This window comes from Labrus mixtus, chromosome 10, assembly GCF_963584025.1.
Source record: "Labrus mixtus chromosome 10, fLabMix1.1, whole genome shotgun sequence".
In the NCBI taxonomy this organism is placed as follows: Eukaryota; Metazoa; Chordata; class Actinopteri; order Labriformes; family Labridae; genus Labrus; species Labrus mixtus.
Window position 1 is genome coordinate 201,924 of NC_083621.1, and position 19,224 is coordinate 221,147.

At 48.9% G+C, this 19,224-nt stretch overlaps 1 protein-coding gene across 3 annotated transcripts in view; it reads left to right on the forward strand.

Moving 5' to 3' along the window:
* bod1l1 (biorientation of chromosomes in cell division 1-like 1) overlaps positions 1 to 18,286 on the forward strand; it is a 38,210-nt gene extending 19,924 nt beyond the window's left edge. Inside the window, exons 12-28 of one of the 3 annotated variants that reach the window (XM_061047505.1) lie at positions 3,260 to 3,344; positions 3,444 to 3,506; positions 3,587 to 3,630; positions 3,726 to 3,771; positions 5,439 to 5,494; positions 5,864 to 6,071; positions 7,069 to 7,115; positions 7,521 to 7,662; positions 7,748 to 7,818; positions 7,896 to 7,998; positions 8,152 to 8,204; positions 10,034 to 10,103; positions 11,129 to 11,205; positions 12,770 to 12,848; positions 12,987 to 13,122; positions 17,600 to 17,671; positions 17,833 to 18,286. In XM_061047505.1, the coding sequence (XP_060903488.1) occupies positions 3,260 to 3,344; positions 3,444 to 3,506; positions 3,587 to 3,630; positions 3,726 to 3,771; positions 5,439 to 5,494; positions 5,864 to 6,071; positions 7,069 to 7,115; positions 7,521 to 7,662; positions 7,748 to 7,818; positions 7,896 to 7,998; positions 8,152 to 8,204; positions 10,034 to 10,103; positions 11,129 to 11,205; positions 12,770 to 12,848; positions 12,987 to 13,122; positions 17,600 to 17,671; positions 17,833 to 17,953 (1,473 nt within the window). In that variant the 3' untranslated portion in view covers positions 17,954 to 18,286. The remainder of the gene's footprint in view (positions 1 to 3,259; positions 3,345 to 3,443; positions 3,507 to 3,586; positions 3,631 to 3,725; positions 3,772 to 5,438; positions 5,495 to 5,863; positions 6,072 to 7,068; positions 7,116 to 7,520; positions 7,663 to 7,747; positions 7,819 to 7,895; positions 7,999 to 8,151; positions 8,205 to 10,033; positions 10,104 to 11,128; positions 11,206 to 12,769; positions 12,849 to 12,986; positions 13,123 to 17,599; positions 17,672 to 17,832) is intronic. The other 2 variants (XM_061047507.1, XM_061047508.1) reach the window with 2 other exon arrangements.
* Positions 18,287 to 19,224: the final 938 nt, after the last annotated feature.

Consider the following 19,224-nt stretch of genomic DNA (forward strand, 5'->3'; position numbering starts at 1 on the left):
CTATCCACTGTCCTACCTCTCTCTCTGATTTCTGACTCTATCCACTGTCCTATCTCTCTCTCTCTATCTCTCTCCCTGATTTCTGACTCTATCCACTGTCCTATCTATCTCTCTCTCTCTCTCTCCCTGATTTCTGACTCTATCCACTGTCCTATCTCTCTCTCTCTCTCTCTCCCTGATTTCTGATTCTATCCACTGTCCTATCTCTCTCTCTGATTTCTGACTCTATCCACTGTCCTATCTCTCTCTCTCTCTCTCTGATTTCTGACTCTATCCACTGTCCTATCTCTCTCTCTCTCTCTCTCTCTCTCTGATTTCTGACTCTATCCACTGTCCTATCTCTCTCTCTCTATCTCTCTCTCTGATTTCTGACTCTATCCACTGTCCTATCTCGCCATTAACGAGAGAGAGAGCCCAAAAATACATCTTCAAAAAGTCAGAGGAGATAATCACTTAGCATGTTAGCATGCAGGACAGTTAGCCTGTTAGCATGCAGGACAGTTAGCCTGTTAACATGCAGGACTGTTAGCATGTTAACATGCAGGACTGTTAGCATGTTAGCATGCAGGACAGTTAGCCTGTTAACATGCGGGTCTGTTAGCATGTTAGCATGCAGGACAGTTAGCCTGTTAATATGCAGGACTGTTAGCATGTTAGCATGCAGGACAGTTAGCCTGTTAATATGCAGTACTGTTAGCATGTTAGCATGCAGGACAGTTAGCCTGTTAATATGCAGGACTGTTAGCATGTTAGCATGCAGGACAGTTAGCCTGTTAGCATGTTAGCATGCAGGACAGTTAGCCTGTTAATATGCAATACTGTTAGCATGTTAGCATGCAGGACAGTTAGCCTGTTAATATGCAGGACTGTTAGCATGTTAGCATGCAGGACAGTTAGCCTGTTAGCATGTTAGCATGCAGGACAGTTAGCCTGTTAATATGCAGGTCTGTTAGCATGTTAACATGCATGACAGTTAGCCTGTTAATATGCAGGACTGTTAGCATGTTAGCATGCAGGACAGTTAGCCTTTTAATATGCAGGTCTGTTAGCCTGTTAGCATGCAGGACAGTTAGCCTGTTAACATGCAGGACTGTTAGCATGTTAGCATGCAGGACAGTTAGCCTGTTAACATGCAGGACTGTTAGCATGTTAGCATGCAGGACAGTTAGCATGTTAGCATGCAGGACAGTTAGCCTGTTAACATGCAGGACAGTTAGCCTGTTAACATGCAGGACTGTTAGCATGTTAGCATGCAGGACAGTTAGCCTGTTAACATGCAGGACTGTTAGCATGTTAGCATGCAGGACAGTTAGCATGTTAGCATGCAGGACAGTTAGCCTGTTAACATGCAGGACAGTTAGCCTGTTAGCATGCAGGACAGTTAGTCAAAGACTGGTTAAAGAGATCCTGGTTAGAGTTCCTGGTTAAAGAGTTCCTGGTTAAAGAGTTCCTGGTTTGAGTTCCTGGCTTGAGTTCCTGGTTAGAGTTCCTGGTTTGAGTTCCTGGTTTGAGTTCCTTGTTAGAGTTCCTGGTTAGAGTTCTTGGTTTGAGTTCCTGGTTAAAGTTCCTGGTTAAAGAGTTCCTGGTTAGAGTTCCTGGTTAAAGAGTTCCTGGTTAGAGTTCCTGGTTTGAGTTCCTGGTTAGAGTTCCTGGTTAGAGATCCTGGTTAGAGTTCCTGGTTAAAGAGTTCCTGGTTAAAGAGTTCCTGGTTAGAGTTCCTGGCTTGAGTTCCTTGTTAGAGTTCCTGGTTAGAGTTCCTGGTTAGAGTTCCTGGTTTGAGTTCCTTGTTAGAGTTCCTGGTTAGAGTTCCTGGTTAGAGTTCCTGGTTTGAGTTCCTTGTTAGAGTTCCTGGTTAGAGTTCTTGGTTTGAGTTCCTGGTTAAAGTTCCTGGTTAAAGAGTTCCTGGTTAGAGTTCCTGGTTAAAGAGTTCCTGGTTAGAGTTCCTGGTTAAAGAGTTCCTGGTTAGAGTTCCTGGTTTGAGTTCCTGGTTAGAGTTCCTGGTTAGAGATCCTGGTTAGAGTTCCTGGTTAAAGAGTTCCTGGTTAAAGAGTTCCTGGTTAGAGTTCCTGGCTTGAGTTCCTTGTTAGAGTTCCTGGTTAGAGTTCCTGGTTAGAGTTCCTGGTTTGAGTTCCTTGTTAGAGTTCCTGGTTAGAGTTCTTGGTTTGAGTTCCTGGTTAAAGTTCCTGGTTAAAGAGTTCCTGGTTAGAGTTCCTGGTTAAAGAGTTCCTGGTTAGAGTTCCTGGTTTGAGTTCCTGGTTAGAGTTCCTGGTTAGAGATCCTGGTTAGAGTTCCTGGTTAAAGAGTTCCTGGTTAAAGAGTTCCTGGTTAGAGTTCCTGGCTTGAGTTCCTTGTTAGAGTTCCTTGTTAGAGTTCCTGGTTAGAGTTCCTGGTTAGAGTTCCTGGTTAGAGTTCCTGGTTTGAGTTCCTGGTTAAAGAGTTCCTGGTTTGAGTTCCTGGTTTGAGTTCCTGATTAAAGAGTTCCTGGCTTGAGTTCCTGGTTAGAGTTCCTGGTTAGAGTTCCTGGTTTGAGTTCCTGGTTAGAGTTCCTGGTTAAAGTTCCTGGTTAGAGTTCCTGGTTTGAGTTCCTGGTTAGAGTTCCTGGTTAAAGAGTTCCTGGTTTGAGTTCCTGGTTAGATTTCCTGGTTTGAGTTCCTGGTTAGAGTTCCTGGTTAAAGAGTTCCTGGTTAGAGTTCCTGGTTAGAGTTCCTGGTTAGAGTTCCTGGTTTGAGTTCCTGGTTAGAGTTCCTGGTTAAAGAGTTCCTGGTTAGAGTTCCTGGTTTGAGTTCCTGGTTTGAGTTCCTGGCTTGAGTTCCTTGTTAGAGTTCCTGGTTAGTGTTCCTGGTTAAAGAGTTCCTGGTTTGAGTTCCTGGTTAGAGTTCCTGGTTAAAGAGTTCCTGGTTTGAGTTCCTGATTAAAGAGTTCCTGGTTTGAGTTCCTGGTTTGAGTTCCTGGTTAGAGTTCCTGGTTAGAGTTCCTGGTTAAAGATTTCCTGGTTTGAGTTCCTGGTTAGAGTTCCTGTTAGCTGGGGATCAAACCCTCGAGCTGTGCTGTGAAACGTCTGCTGCTGTTTTTATTGACCGTGTTGCACCGTGGGCTCTGATTGGTCCGACCACTCAGGTCTTCTTGAAAGAGACTTTTTTTGTGTTATTTTGTGTTTCTTGTTGAGTTGAGAATCTCCATCTTTGTTGTTTTTCACACACGCTGTGATCTGCTGCTTCTGGGTACAAAACGTGTTTCAAACAGGTGATTTCTCCAACAGGAAGTTGACACCACCTCAGATGAAGCTCAGACCCAATCAAAGGAGGATGAGACCTGTGAGACTCCTCCTGAATCACAACCAGATGGTAAGCTCCTCCTGCTCAGCTCTCTCTGTGGTTATTTCCTGAGTGGTGTTCGTAAGACGTCTTCATCCTAATTGTCCTTCATGACCTTCTGCTGTTTAGAAGCTGCGTCAGACGAGGTGGGAGAGGCCACAGCGTTAGTTGTGTCTGATTCCAGTAAACGAGGTGAGAAACACGTTCCTGATGTTCCAAACAAGTGTCTCTTTGTTTGAAGTTTAACTCGTTGTTTTTTTTTAACACTTTAGAGCAAAGTGCGCCGGACGTGACGGACACAAAGACGAGACCCGAGGTGACGAATGAAAACGTTTTACAAACTTTAAATGATCCTGAAATGTTTTTATATTTTTTAGACTAAATGTTGAATTTCATCTTTTCCACTCGCAGACGGAGGAAGTTAACGCTGAAGACGACGCGGCGGACACAGAACAAAGTAAGTTTGTAAACATCCTGAAACACGGCGTCCTGCAGACGCATCGAGCCCGGAGTCAAACAGACGATTAAATATTACATTTATTATTATTATTATTATAATCTGCTTAAAGACGTTCCACAGTTTACTGAAGAGAGGACTTTTTAGATTTCTTCTTCTGACTTTGATATGAACCTGATTTCACAGCATGAAGAAGCACATGAACCCCCTTCATCACTTCTGGATGTGAAGCTGAATAAACGTCTCAGTCAGGGAGCAGAGATCCAGATGTTTCTCTGTATTCAGGGAGCAGAGATCCAGATGTTTCTCTGTAGTCAGGGAGCAGAGATCCAGATGTTTCTCTGTATTCAGGGAGGAGAGATCCAGATGCTTCTCTGAGGAGATATCCAGATGTTTCTCTGTAGTCAGGGAGGAGAGATCCAGATGTTTGTCTGTATTCAGGGAGGAGAGATCCAGATGTTTCTCTGTATTAAGGGAGCAGAGATCCAGATGTTTGTAGTCAGGGAGGAGAGATCCAGATGTTTCTTTGTAGTCAGGGAGGAGAGATCCAGATGTTTCTCTGTAGTCAGGGAGGAGAGATCCAGATGTTTCTGAGGAGAGATCCAGATGTTTATCTGTAGTCAGGGAGGAGAGATCCAGATGTTTCTCTGTAGTCAGGGAGCAGAGATCCAGATGTTTGTCTGTAGTCAGGGAGCAGAGATCCAGATGTTTCTTTATAGTCGGGGAGGAGAGATCCAGATGTTTCTCTGTAGTCAGGGAGGAGAGATCCAGATGTTTCTCTGAGGAGAGAGCCAGATGTTTGTCTGTAGTCAGGGAGGAGAGATCCAGATGTTTCTTTGTAGTCAGGGAGGAGAGATCCAGATGTTTCTCTGAGGAGAGATCCAGATGTTTCTCTGTAGTCAGGGAGGAGAGATCCAGATGTTTCTCTGAGGAGAGATCCAGATGTTTCTCTGTAGTCAGGGAGGAGAGATCCAGATGTTTCTCTGTAGTCAGGGAGCAGAGATCCAGATGTTTGTCTGTAGTCAGGGAGCAGAGATCCAGATGTTTCTTTGTAGTCAGGGAGCAGAGATCCAGATGTTTCTTTATAGTCGGGGAGGAGAGATCCAGATGTTTCTCTGTAGTCAGGGAGGAGAGATCCAGATGTTTCTCTGAGGAGAGAGCCAGATGTTTGTCTGTAGTCAGGGAGGAGAGATCCAGATGTTTCTCTATTCGGGGGGGGGGGGTTCCAGATGTTTCTCTGTAGTTGGGGAGGAGAGATCCAGATCTTTCTCTGAGGAGAGAGCCAGATGTTTGTCTGTAGTCAGGGAGGAGAGATCCAGATGTTTCTCTGTAGTCGGGGAGGAGAGATCCAGATGTTTCTCTGCTTCTTTTCACTTTCTGTCGTCTGTTTGTTGAATCTGTTTGTTCGTTCGATCTCACCGGAGCGGTGGTCATGAAGTAAATTCATCGTGTCCAGGTTTACTTTGACTGTCTGATAAACCTCCTCCTCCTGTGGCTTAGCGGTACCAGCTGAGGATCCGTACCGCCCACAGAGAACAGACGTCATAAAGACGTTTACTGCTCGCTTCATTCTCGACTCCTGTACGAGCTCAGTGCAGTGACTCCGCCCACCATAACATCACATGTTTACCCTGTATTAACTGAACCTGCTGGATTCTTTTTTTCAGGTGAAGCTGAGACGAAGACGGAGGAGGAAGAAACCACTCCGAGTGAAAATCAAACTGTGAGTGTTAACAAGTCAGGATATATGGATCTTATTTCAGGATAAAGAAAGAGATCTGAACGAGTCTGAATCAAGAAAGTAGAGAATGAAACACTCACTTTGTGTCTCTGCCGTGGTGATGATTTAAAAAAAAAAAAATGTGTAACTTAATTTTTTATTAACTTTTAATAGTTTTTAAAACAAAGCAGCACATCTTATACCAAAAGCACTTAGGCAGAGCATGCAAGTCATCTCCTAGCATGAGATAATAAAATACTGCCACAGACATAAGAGAGGTCCATTCTAAGACCTTAGTTTAACATGTTGACAAAACAGATCCCATATCTCATCTTTCCCAACATGTTTTCATGATGAATTTATTATGTTCAGACGGAGTCGCTGATCCTGGAGGAGGAGAAGCTGAGAGAGAGAGGAGCGGAGGAGGAGAAGCTGAGAGAGAGAGGAGCGGAGGAGGAGAAGCTGAGAGAGAGAGGAGCGGAGGAGGAGAAGCTGAGAGAGAGAGGAGCGGAGGAGGAGAAGCTGAGAGAGAGAGGAGCGGAGGCTTCACAGAGTCAGACGAAGCTTCTCAAACAAATCAGTGAGTCTCATAGCTTCTCTCTAAACTTCCTGAAGTTTATCACTCTGAGCGTCATGAACACAAACATCTGAATGTTTCTCTCTTTTTTTTTTTATTAACCTTTATTTAACCAGATAAAGAACCCATTGAGATCAGGATCTCTTTCATAAGGGAGACCTGGCCAAGAGGTCAGCAGCACATGTCAAAAGAACAGTTACAATGAAGTGACAGTACAGATTAGCAACATAGTGTTTTCAATAAAAAGAAAGTGTGGGAGCTGTGACACAACAATAAAACAACAATTTAAGATTTTAAAAACACAGGCACTGTTCAATGGTCTCACGCTGTCTGACCCTCAAGACAGAACGGCTCCAAGTGGAATAAGTTCAGGTAGTTTTAGTTCAGTCTGTAGAGTATTCCGTGCCGAGGGGGCAGCAAAGCTGAAAGCTCTTTTTCCTGATTCAGTCCTTACCCGAGGAACAGATAGAACAAGTGTAGTACAAGAACACAGGGCATAGCGACTGCTTGTTCTCCGTAATAAAGAACACAAATATAAAAAAGCCTTATCAATTAGACCAATGTGTGTATCTGCGTGCACTCAAAGGAGGCAAGTTGGATTTCAAATACAATTCACAATGGAGGGTGAGACGACTGCAGCCAGTGACAAATCTCAGTGCTGAATGAAAAATAGTGTCCAAGGACTTGAGACATTTGGATGATGCACTCAAATAAAGCACGTCCCCATAATCAAGACTGAACAAGAAGGTCGCTGTCACTAATCTCTTCACTCAGAGTTTCTCCTCCAGCCTCCTCGTATTCAGATCTGAGAGTGATCTGATGTGACAACGCAGCAGGATATAATCAGGAGAATTCACCTGGAGCCAGTGGGAGGGGCCAGTGGGAGGGGGTGGTGACCTTTATTCCCTGTGATCGCTGCACGACCATAGACTGTCTGCACGCCACCTCTACCATCTCCGTGCTCTAATCAACCTGCTGCTGCATGTTTCCTGTTCTCCAGGTGACGAGAAAGACGAGAGGGGAAGTAAAGAGACGGCGCCTGCAGAGGTACGTTCAGCCAGTCTCCGTATGCTAAGCTAAGTGTTAGCATGTCTTTTTCTTTATTGTCTACATGTTCACTAAACAGACCGCAGATATCATCAACCATGTTACCCCCCCAGACGCCATCACGCCATCACGCCTCAGCGTGAGCTGCTGAACTTTCTTAACCCTCTGAAGTCAACAAGGACAAACATGTCCACTTCTAGAAAACTGCTAAACTTCTTTCTACTTTTTTCTGCATAAATCTCTGAAACATCTTCAGCTCTGCTCAAAACCATCAAACATTCAATCATTTGAATTTAACCCTTTAAAAGACACTTTGATTACATGATTCTTATTGATCTATTCAAATAATCAAATGTTCAAAATGTGTAAAGAGAGACGGAGCTTTAAAAACATTTAACTTCCCAGGAACCTGATGAGGGGAACGCTGTGGAAGTGAGAACGCCACGCAGGGGGCGATCATCCAAAACCACAGAGGAGGTGGAGAAGGAGGAGCCTCGGAGCCGTTGGGGAAGACGTTCAGGAGCGGCAGCGGCGAGTAAGAGTCCGGGTAAGACTGGTGCCTTTAGACTCTGAACAAGGGGTGTGATTGGTCAGATATGAGGAAGTGTGATGTCACTTTTCTTTCACCTCAGACGATCAGAAGACGGAGAATAAAGACGAGGATGAAGACGGTTCACCCAATCGAGCGGCGCCGACCGAAGCGGTATGTAAACAAACACAGACGTGACGTCGTCACGAGCAGGACATGAACTCTGAATCCTTTTGTTTACTGACCTGCAGCGAGCGGAGGACGAGAGCGCATCAGAGACGAGCGGGCGCCGTCAGGTGAACGTGTCGTCTGCTGCTCCTGAAGGAAGTGAAGCTGCGGACGCCACAGAGACCGGTACGATACAAAGTCCAGGTTCAGGTCTCATGTGGTCCTCTTTCTTTATGCATTGCTGTATGCATATTAAGCCCCGCCCCTTGCTGACCCGTTGGTTAGACGTTTGTAAAGGTCGTTCTTGTGTTTAACATGTCGATGATATTTTGATTCCAGGTGGACCAACGCTGAAGAGGAAGCGGTCGGAGGAAGAGGAGGAAAATGTTGAGGTGAGAATTTAAGAAGTGGAGAAACAGATCACAGCCCCCCCCCCCCTCTAATGTATCAGCCCCCCCTCTAATGTATCAGCCCCCCCTCTAATGTATCAGCCCCCCCCTAATGTATCAGCCCCCCCTCTAATGTATCAGCCCCCCCCTAATGTATCAGCCCCCCCTCTAATGTATCAGCCCCCCCTCTAATGTATCAGCCCCCCCTAATGTATCAGCCCCCCCTCTAATGTATCAGCCCCCCCCTCTAATGTATCAGCCCCCCCTCTAATGTATCAGCCCCCCCCTAATGTATCAGCCCCCCCTCTAATGTATCAGCCCCCCCCTAATGTATCAGCCCCCCCTCTAATTTATCAGCCCCCCCCTCTAATGTATCAGCCCCCCTCTAATGTATCAGCCCCCCCTCTAATGTATCAGCCCCCCCCTCTAATGTATCAGCCCCCCCTCTAATGTATCAGCCCCCCTCTAATGTATCAGCCCCCCCCTAATGTATCAGCCCCCCTCTAATGTATCAGCCCCCCCAATGTATCAGCCCCCCCTCTAATGTATCAACTCCCCCCAATGTATCAGCCCCCCCTCTAATGTATCAGCCCCCCCCTAATGTATCAGCCCCCCCTCTAATGTATCAACTCCCCCCTAATGTATCAGCCCCCCCTCTAATGTATCAGCCCCCCCAATGTATCAGCCCCCCCTCTAATGTATCAGCCCCCCCCCTCTAATGTATCAGCCCCCCCCTAATGTATCAGCCCCCCCTCTAATGTATCAGCCCCCCCTAATGTATCAGCCCCCCAGCCCCCCCTCTAATTTATCAGCCCCCCCCTCTAATGTATCAGCCCCCCAATGTATCAGCCCCCCCCCAATGTATCAGCCCCCCCCAATGTATCAGCCCCCCCTCTAATGTATCAGCCCCCCCTAATGTATCAGCCCCCCCAATGTATCAGCCCCCCCATGTATCAGCCCCCTCCTCTAATGTATCAGCCCCCTCAATGTATCAGCCCCCCCTCTAATGTATCAGCCCCCCCTGATGTATCAGCCCCCCCTCTAATGTATCAGCCCCCCCCAATGTATCAGCCCCCCCTCTAATGTATCAGCCCCCCCCCCTAATTTATCAGCCCCCTCAATGTATCAGCCCCCCCTCTAATGTATCAGCCCCCCCCCCCCCCCCCAATGTATCAGCCCCCCCAATGTATCAGCCCCCCCCTCTAATGTATCAGCCCCCCCCAATGTATCAGGCCCCCCCTCTAATGTATCAGCCCCCCCCAATGTATCAGGCCCCCCTCTAATGTATCAGCCCCCTCAATGTATCAGCCCCCCCAATGTATCAGGCCCCCCCCCCAATGTATCAGCCCCCCCCAATGTATCAGCCCCCCCCTCTAATGTATCAGCCCCCCCCAATGTATCAGGCCCCCCCTCTAATGTATCAGCCCCCCCCAATGTATCAGGCCCCCCCTCTAATGTATCAGCCCCCCCCAATGTATCAGGCCCCCCCTCTAATGTATCAGCCCCCTCAATGTATCAGCCCCCCCTCTAATGTATCAGCCCCCCCCCCCCCCCCCCCCCCCAATGTATCAGCCCCCCTCTAATGTATCAGCCCCCCCTCTAATGTATCAGCCCCCCCTCTAATGTATCAGCCCCCCCCTCTAATGTATCAGAGGGGGGGAGCGATAGAAAATGTATCATGGAGGTGTTAAACAAAGTGCTGCTGAATATCCTGTGCAGACACCTAGTGGTTGAAACAGGTACTGCAGCCTGAACATTGATCTGAGTTAGTCCTGTTTTCTAATCCTCCAGATAAACCTGAGTCACTTTAATCATTCAAATATTTACAACAGGAAACAGAAACTGAAGAAGAAGAAGACACACAGCTGGACCAAAGTGAACAACGACCTCATGAAGATAGAGGTGAGAGAACACACACACACACACACACAGAGACACACACACACACACACACAGAGACCAGACCACACAGAGACCAGAGTCCAGTCCAAGACCGAGACCAGAGACCAGACCACACAGAGACCAGAGACCACAGACCAGACCACACAGAGACCAGAGTCCAGAGACCAGACCACACAGAGACCAGAGTCCAGACCACACAGAGACCAGAGACCACAGACCAGACCACACAGAGACCAGAGACCAGAGTCCAGAGACCAGACCACACAGAGACCAGAGACCACAGACCAGACCACACAGAGACCAGAGTCCAGAGACCAGACCACACAGAGACCAGAGACCACAGACCAGACCACACAGAGACCAGAGTCCAGAGACCAGACCACACAGAGACCAGAGTCTCCAAGACCGAGACCAGACCACACAGCGACCAGAGTCCACAGACCAGACCACACAGAGACCAGAGTCCAGAGACCAGACCACACAGAGACCAGACCACACAGAGACCAGAGACCAGACCACACAGAGACCAGAGTCTCCAAGACCGAGACCACAGACCAGAGACCAGACCACACAGAGACCAGAGACCATAGACCAGACCAGAGTCCAGAGACCAGATCACACAGAGACCAGAGTCTCCAAGACCGAGACCAGAGACCAGAGACCATAGACCAGACCACACAGAGACCAGAGTCCAGAGACCAGACCACACAGAGACCAGAGACCAGACCACACAGGGACCAGAGTCTCCAAGACCGAGACCAGAGACCAGACCACACAGAGACCAGAGTCCAGAGACCAGACCACACAAAAACCAGAGACCAAACCACACAGAGACCACACACACATACACACACACAGAGACACATACACACACACAGAGACACACACACACACACACACACACACACACACACACACACACACACACACACACACAGACACACACACATTTTTTAAAACTTCCAGTGTGTGTTCTTCTCATCGAGTTTAAAATGATTTTATCATTAATGTTGATCTTCTTCTAGTTTGCTCGCCGTCTGCTGTCCAGGCTGAAGGTCAGGAGGAGGTTGAGGAGACGAGCAGCGAGAAGCCCCCAGACGAGGTGTGACTCACAAACAAGTGGCTCTGAATGGTTTATATATATTTTATTCATTTTTCACACAACAAACACAGAACAAGACAGCACAGACGAAAAAAAAAATATATATATATATACGCAGTTGTTCGCATACTGCATACTGCCTACTGCATACTGCCTACTGCATACTGCATACTGCCTACTGCCTACTGCATACTGCCTACTGCCTACTGCCTACTGCCTACTGCATACTGCCTACTGCCTACTGCATACTGCCTACTGCCTACTGCCTACTGCCTACTGCCTACTGCATACTGCCTACTGCATACTGCATACTGCCTACTGCCTACTGCCTACTGCCTACTGCATACTGCCTACTGCCTACTGCCTACTGCCTACTGCCTACTGCCTACTGCATACTGCCTACTGCCTACTGCCTACTGCATACTGCCTACTGCCTACTGCCTACTGCCTACTGCATACTGCCTACTGCCTACTGCCTACTGCATACTGCATACTGCCTACTGCCTACTGCCTACTGCCTACTGCATACTGCCTACTGCCTACTGCCTACTGCCTACTGCATACTGCATACTGCCTACTGCATACTGCATACTGCCTACTGTCTACTGCCTACTGCATACTGCCTACTGCCTACTGCATACTGCCTACTGCCTACTGTCTACTGCATACTGCCTACTGCCTACTGCCTACTGCATACTGCCTACTGCATACTGCATACTGCATACTGCCTACTGCATACTGCATACTGCCTACTGCATACTGCCTACTGCCTACTGCATACTGCCTACTGCATACTGCATACTGCCTACTGCCTACTGCATACTGCCTACTGCCTACTGTCTACTGCCTACTGCATTTTGACCAAATCAGTATGTACTAGTAGTATAGTATGTGGTTTCGAAAACAGCCAGTGATTGTGTTTTACACTTCACATAGAGATCTGATGATTCATTATTATACTCAGTGATTGTGTTTTACACTTCACATAGAGATCTGATGATTCATTATTATACACAGTGATTGTGTTTTACACTTCACATAGAGATCTGATGATTCATTATTATACACAGTGATTGTGTTTTACACTTCACATAGAGATCTGATGATTCATTATTATACTCAGTGATTGTGTTTTACACTTCACATAGAGATCTGATGATTCATTATTATACTCAGTGATTGTGTTTTACACTTCACATAGAGATCTGATGATTCATTATTATACACAGTGATTGTGTTTTACACTTCACATAGAGATCTGATGATTCATTATTATACACAGTGATTGTGTTTTACACTTCACATAGAGATCTGATGATTCATTATTATACACAGTGATTGTGTTTTACACTTCACATAGAGATCTGATGATTCATTATTATACACAGTGATTGTGTTTTACACTTCACATAGAGATCTGATGATTCATTGTTTAAACATTGTGAAGTCTGTGTATGTGATGTAATAATGGACTTGACCTCCAAGTCTCTCTGTAGAGACTGAAACACACGACAGACTTCAGAGCTTCACATTTAAAGAACTTTCATATTTGTTGTTTTTTCAGCAGCAGGAGGAGACGACTCCAAAGAGATCAGGTCGGAGGGGACGACCGGCGAAGGGAGCATCAGCTGCAGAGGACTCAGGTGAGGAAGTTCTCTAACCTCCCAGACCTCCCAGACCTCCCAGTACTCCCAGTAATGAAACAGCTGATCCTGCTGGCCCAGTACAGTGGTGATAAAGTAGACCGTGTCATGTTTGAATTCAAACTCTCCGTCCTCCAGATAAAAAAGACAAAAAGGCCGAAGACAGCGAGCAGAACGAAGACGAGGACGAGGACGACGGCGAGAGGGACGAGGAGGGAAAAGGAAAGGCTACCAGAGCGACCACACGGGCGGCGTCTCGTCTGGAGGCTGAAAGGTCACCGCTCACATTTTACATTTCAAACGTTCGCGGTTTACCCAGAGACCAGACCACACAGAGACCAGAGTCCAGTCCAAGACCGAGACCAGAGACCAGACCACACAGAGACCAGACTCTCCAAGACTGAGACCAGAGACCAGACCACACAGAGACCAGAGTCCAGTCCAAGACCGAGACCAGAGACCAGACCACACAGAGACCAGACTCTCCAAGACTGAGACCAGAGACCAGACCACACAGAGACCAGAGTCCAGTCCAAGACCGAGACCAGAGACCAGACCACACAGAGACCAGACTCTCCAAGATTGAGACCAGAGACCAGACCACACAGAGAACAGAGACCAGAGTCCAGACCACACAGAGACCAGAGTCCAGACCACACAGAGACCAGAGACCAGAGTCCAGACCACACAGAGACCAGAGTCCAGACCACACAGAGACCAGAGTCCAGACCACACAGAGACCAGAGTCCAGACCAACACAGAGACCATAGACCAGAGACCAGACCACACAGAGACCAGAGTCTCCAAGACTGAGACCAGAGACCAGACCACACAGAGAACAGAGACCAGAGTCCAGACCACACAGAGACCAGAGTCTCCAAGACTGAGACCAGAGACCAGACCACACAGAGAACAGAGACCAGAGACCAGACCACACAGAGACCAGACTCTCCAAGACTGAGACCAGAGACCAGACCACACAGAGAACAGAGACCAGAGTCCAGACCACACAGAGACCAGAGACCAGAGTCCAGACCACACAGAGACCAGAGTCCAGACCACACAGAGACCAGAGTCCAGACCACACAGAGACCAGAGACCAGAGTCCAGACCAACACAGAGACCATAGACCAGAGACCAGACCACACAGAGACCAGAGTCCACAGACCAGACCACACAGAGACCAGAGTCCACAGACCAGACCACACAGAGACCAGAGTCCAGAGACCAGACCACACAGAGACCAGAGTCCAGACCACACAGAGACCAGAGACCACAGACCAGACCACACAGAGACCAGAGACCAGAGTCCAGAGACCAGACCACACAGAGACCAGAGACCACAGACCAGACCACACAGAGACCAGAGTCCAGAGACCAGACCACACAGAGACCAGAGACCACAGACCAGACCACACAGAGACCAGAGTCCAGAGACCAGACCACACAGAGACCAGAGTCTCCAAGACCGAGACCAGACCACACAGCGACCAGAGTCCACAGACCAGACCACACAGAGACCAGAGTCCAGAGACCAGACCACACAGAGACCAGACCACACAGAGACCAGACCACACAGAGACCAGAGACCAGACCACACAGAGATCAGAGTCTCCAAGACCGAGACCACAGACCAGAGACCAGACCACACAGAGACCAGAGACCAGAGACCATAGACCAGACCAGAGTCCAGAGACCAGATCACACAGAGACCAGAGTCTCCAAGACCGAGACCAGAGACCATAGACCAGACCACACAGAGACCAGAGTCCAGAGACCAGACCACACAGAGACCAGAGACCAGACCACACAGGGACCAGAGTCTCCAAGACCGAGACCAGAGACCAGACCACACAGAGACCAGAGTCCAGAGACCAGACCACACAAAAACCAGAGACCAAACCACACAGAGACCAGAGTCCAGACCACACAGAGACCAGAGTCCAGACCACACAGAGACCAGAGACCAGACCACACAGAGACCAGAGTCTCCAAGACCGAGACCAGAGACCAGACCACACAGAGACCAGACTCTCCAAGACTGAGACCAGAGACCAGAGACCAGACCACACAGAGAACAGAGACCAGAGTCCAGACCACACAGAGACCAGAGTCCAGACCACACAGAGACCAGAGTCTCCAAGACTGAGACCAGAGACCAGACCACACAGAGAACAGAGACCAGAGTCCAGACCACACAGAGACCAGAGTCCAGACCACACAGAGACCAGAGTCCAGACCACATAGAGACCAGAGTCCAGACCACACAGAGAGCAGAGAGCAGAGACCAGAGTCCAGACCAACACAGAGACCATAGACCAGAGACCAGACCACACAGAGACCAGAGTCTCCAAGACTGAGACCAGAGTCCAGACCACACAGAGACCAGAGTCCAGACCACACAGAGACCAGAGACCAGAGTCCAGACCACACAGAGACCAGAGTCCAGACCACACAGAGAGCAGAGACCAGAGTCCAGACCAACACAGAGACCATAGACCAGAGACCAGACCACACAGAGACCAGAGTCCAGTCCAAGACCGAGACCAGAGACCAGACCACACAGAGACCAGAGACCACAGACCAGACCACACAGAGACCAGAGTCCAGAGACCAGACCACACAGAGACCAGAGTCCAGACCAACACAGAGACCATAGACCAGAGACCAGACCACACAGAGACCAGAGTCTAGTCCAAGACCGAGACCAGAGACCAGACCACACAGAGACCAGAGACCACAGACCAGACCACACAGAGACCAGAGTCCAGAGTCCAGACCACACAGAGAGCAGAGAGCAGAGACCAGAGTCCAGACCAACACAGAGACCATAGACCAGAGACCAGACCACACAGAGACCAGAGTCTCCAAGACTGAGACCAGAGACCAGACCACACAGAGAACAGAGACCAGAGTCCAGACCACACAGAGACCAGAGTCCAGACCACACAGAGACCAGAGACCAGAGTCCAGACCACACAGAGACCAGAGTCCAGACCACACAGAGAGCAGAGACCAGAGTCCAGACCAACACAGAGACCATAGACCAGAGACCAGACCACACAGAGACCAGAGTCCAGTCCAAGACCGAGACCAGAGACCAGACCACACAGAGACCAGAGACCACAGACCAGACCACACAGAGACCAGAGTCCAGAGACCAGACCACACAGAGACCAGAGTCCAGACCACACAGAGACCAGAGACCAGATCACACAGAGACCAGAGTCTCCAAGACCGAGACCAGACCACACAGAGACCAGAGACCAGACCACACAGAGACCAGAGACCAGACCACCCAGAGACCAGAGTCCAGACCACACAGAGACCAGAGACCAGACCACACAAAGACCAGACCACACAGAGACCAGAGTCTCCAAGACCGAGACCAGACCACACAGAGACCAGAGACCAGACCACACAGAGACACAGAGACCAGACCACACAGAGACCAGAGTCTCCAAGACCAAGACCAGAGTCTCCAAGACCGAGACCAGAGACCAGACCACACAGAGAACAGAGACCAGAGTCCAGACCACAGAGACCAGAGTCCAGACCAACACAGAGACCATAGACCAGAGACCAGACCACACAGAAACCAGAGACCACAGACCAGACCACACAGAGACCAGAGTCCAGAGACCAGACCACACAGAGACCAGACCACACAGAGACCAGAGACCAGACCACACAGAGACCAGAAACCAGAGTCTCCAAGACCGAGATCAGAGACCAGAGTCTCCAAGACCGAGACCAGAGACCAGACCACACAGAGACCAGAGTCTCCAAGACCGAGACCAGAGACCAGACCACACAGAGACCAGAGTCTCCAAGACTGAGACCAGAGACCAAAGACCAGACCACACAGAGAACAGAGACCAGACCACACAGAGACCAGAGTCCAGACCACACAGAGACCAGAGACCAGACCACACAGAGAGCAGAGTCCAGACCACACAGAGAGCAGAGACCAGAGTCCAGACCAACACAGAGACCATAGACCAGAGACCAGACCACACAGAGACCAGAGTCCAGTCCAAGACCGAGACCAGAGACCAGACCACACAGAGACCAGAGACCACAGACCAGACCACACAGAGACCAGAGTCTCCAAGACCGAGACCAGAGACCAGACCACACAGAGACCAGACCACACAGCGACCAGAGTCCACAGACCAGACCACACAGAGACCAGAGTCCAGAGACCAGACCACACAGAGACCAGACCACGCAGAGACCAGAGACCAGAAACCAGAGTCTCCAAGACCGAGACCAGAGACCAGAGTCTCCAAGACCGAGACCAGAGACCAGACCACACAGAGACCAGAGTCTTCAAGACCGAGACCAGAGACCAGACCACACAGAGACCAGAGTCTCCAAGACCGAGACCAGAGACCAGACCACACAGAGACCAGAGACCAGACCACACAGAGACCAGACCACACAGAGACCCCAGACCACACAGAGACCAGAGTCCAGAGACCAGACCACACAGAGACCAGAGTCTCCAAGACCGAGACCAGACCACACAGAGACCAGAGTCCAGAGTCCAGACCACCCAGAGACCAGAGACCAGAGTCCAGAGACTCCAAGACCAGAGACCAGACCACCCAGAGACCAGAGACCAGAGTCCAGAGTCCAGAGACCAGACCACACAGAGACCAGAGACCAGAGTCCCCAAGACCGAGACCTTTAGGGATCCAGACCGAGCAGCGACTGTTGTTTCATGTTTATTTTTGGTTGTTTTTCAGAAACAAGCCGAGCAAACCGTCGACCCGGGCAAGTCGTCAGACGGGTAAAGAGGAGACCGCAGCGGGCACGCGGTGAGTTTGACTCTTTGATGTTTCAGCAGAACTTCAGGAACTCGTCGTGTGTGTCGTCACGTTTAGAAATCCGTCTCGTGTTTGATCCTCGCCGTGCTTGCCGTGAATCCACAGAGACAAAAGGTCACATCTCACACTTCCTCCTTGTTTTCTTCCCACAGCGGGACGAGGGGCCAGGCTGCAGCGGCCAAGGGGGGCCGCAAAAGGGAGGCCAGCCCCCCTGCTGTGCGGACGCGGGGGGGGAAACCAGACGAGCCCCCCCCCAAGAGAGCCAAACGCTAAAACAACGTGAAGACGGCGTCCGACTGCAGACGACATCATCATTCCTCTGAGCCAATCAGAGGCCTGAAGCTCTGAGATGACGTCTGGAACGCCTTCCTCTCGGCAGACGCCGCCGTCACACACACGAGGAGGTCGTGGTGAATCGTTGTTTTCATTCTGTGAATGAAAGGAGTCGCTGGTTTTACTCTTTAAAACGTGTTTTTTGATGTGAGAGCGGCGGCGAGGTGCGCCGTACCTGCTGCACGCTAACGACTGTTTGTACCTACAGCGAGGTGATGTCGTCGTTTTTTACTGTTTTAGAATAAACTGTTAGAAATCTTTCTTACAAACAAACTGAACTCTGCTTCATTTATTCTCCTCTTCCGATACTTTAAAATAACGTCTCTTTTTTAGAACAGGAAAAAACTTCTCGGAGAGTTTCCCCAAAATCTCAAACACGTTGAACTGATCCAAAGGTCACTGATGACCGTGGAGTTCGTCTCACCCACCGGTCGTACGCTAAGAAATCTCCACAATATCAAAAAAAAACCTGTTCACTATAAAACAACAGTTTTTATTTGTGTCTTATCTTCTCTGTCTTGTGTCTATTGAGTTTTATTTATATCAAATGTGTTTTCCCCTCAGAGTGAGCAGCAGGTAGAAGCAGCTCCGTACAACCTTAGAACATTTAACTTTCTAGACCAACTATAAAACATATTTAAGAACATCGGACGACGAGACAAAACATATTCTGACATCGGACGACGAGACAAAACATATTCTGACATCGGACGACGAGACAAAACATATTCTGACATCGGACGACGAGACAAAACATATTCTGACATCGGACGACGAGACAAAACATATTCTGACATCGGACGACGAGACAAAACATATTCTGACATCGGACGACGAGACAAAACATATTCTGCCATGAAAAAGGAGAGCAGTCGAAGATTCACGCAAAAAACTTCTTCTCCGGCCTCGGCCCCCAACGGTGAAAGTCGCAAGATGGCGGGCGGGGAACAAGAAGATGACTTGCCTATTTCTGTGAGAACTCTTCGGAACGAGCTACAGGCTTATCGAGACGGTATGATGAAAGACATAAAGACACAAATCGAAAACATGCAGCATGAGATATGTAAAGATATGTCATCTCTTTGAGAAGAAGCTAAAGCGGGTACCAAAGCGCTACGAGATGAACTCTCTCAGAAAATACAAATGCTATAAAAAACACGCTGAGACTGCAAACACGTAAAAAGAAATGGAAACATCACTCAACGACGCCT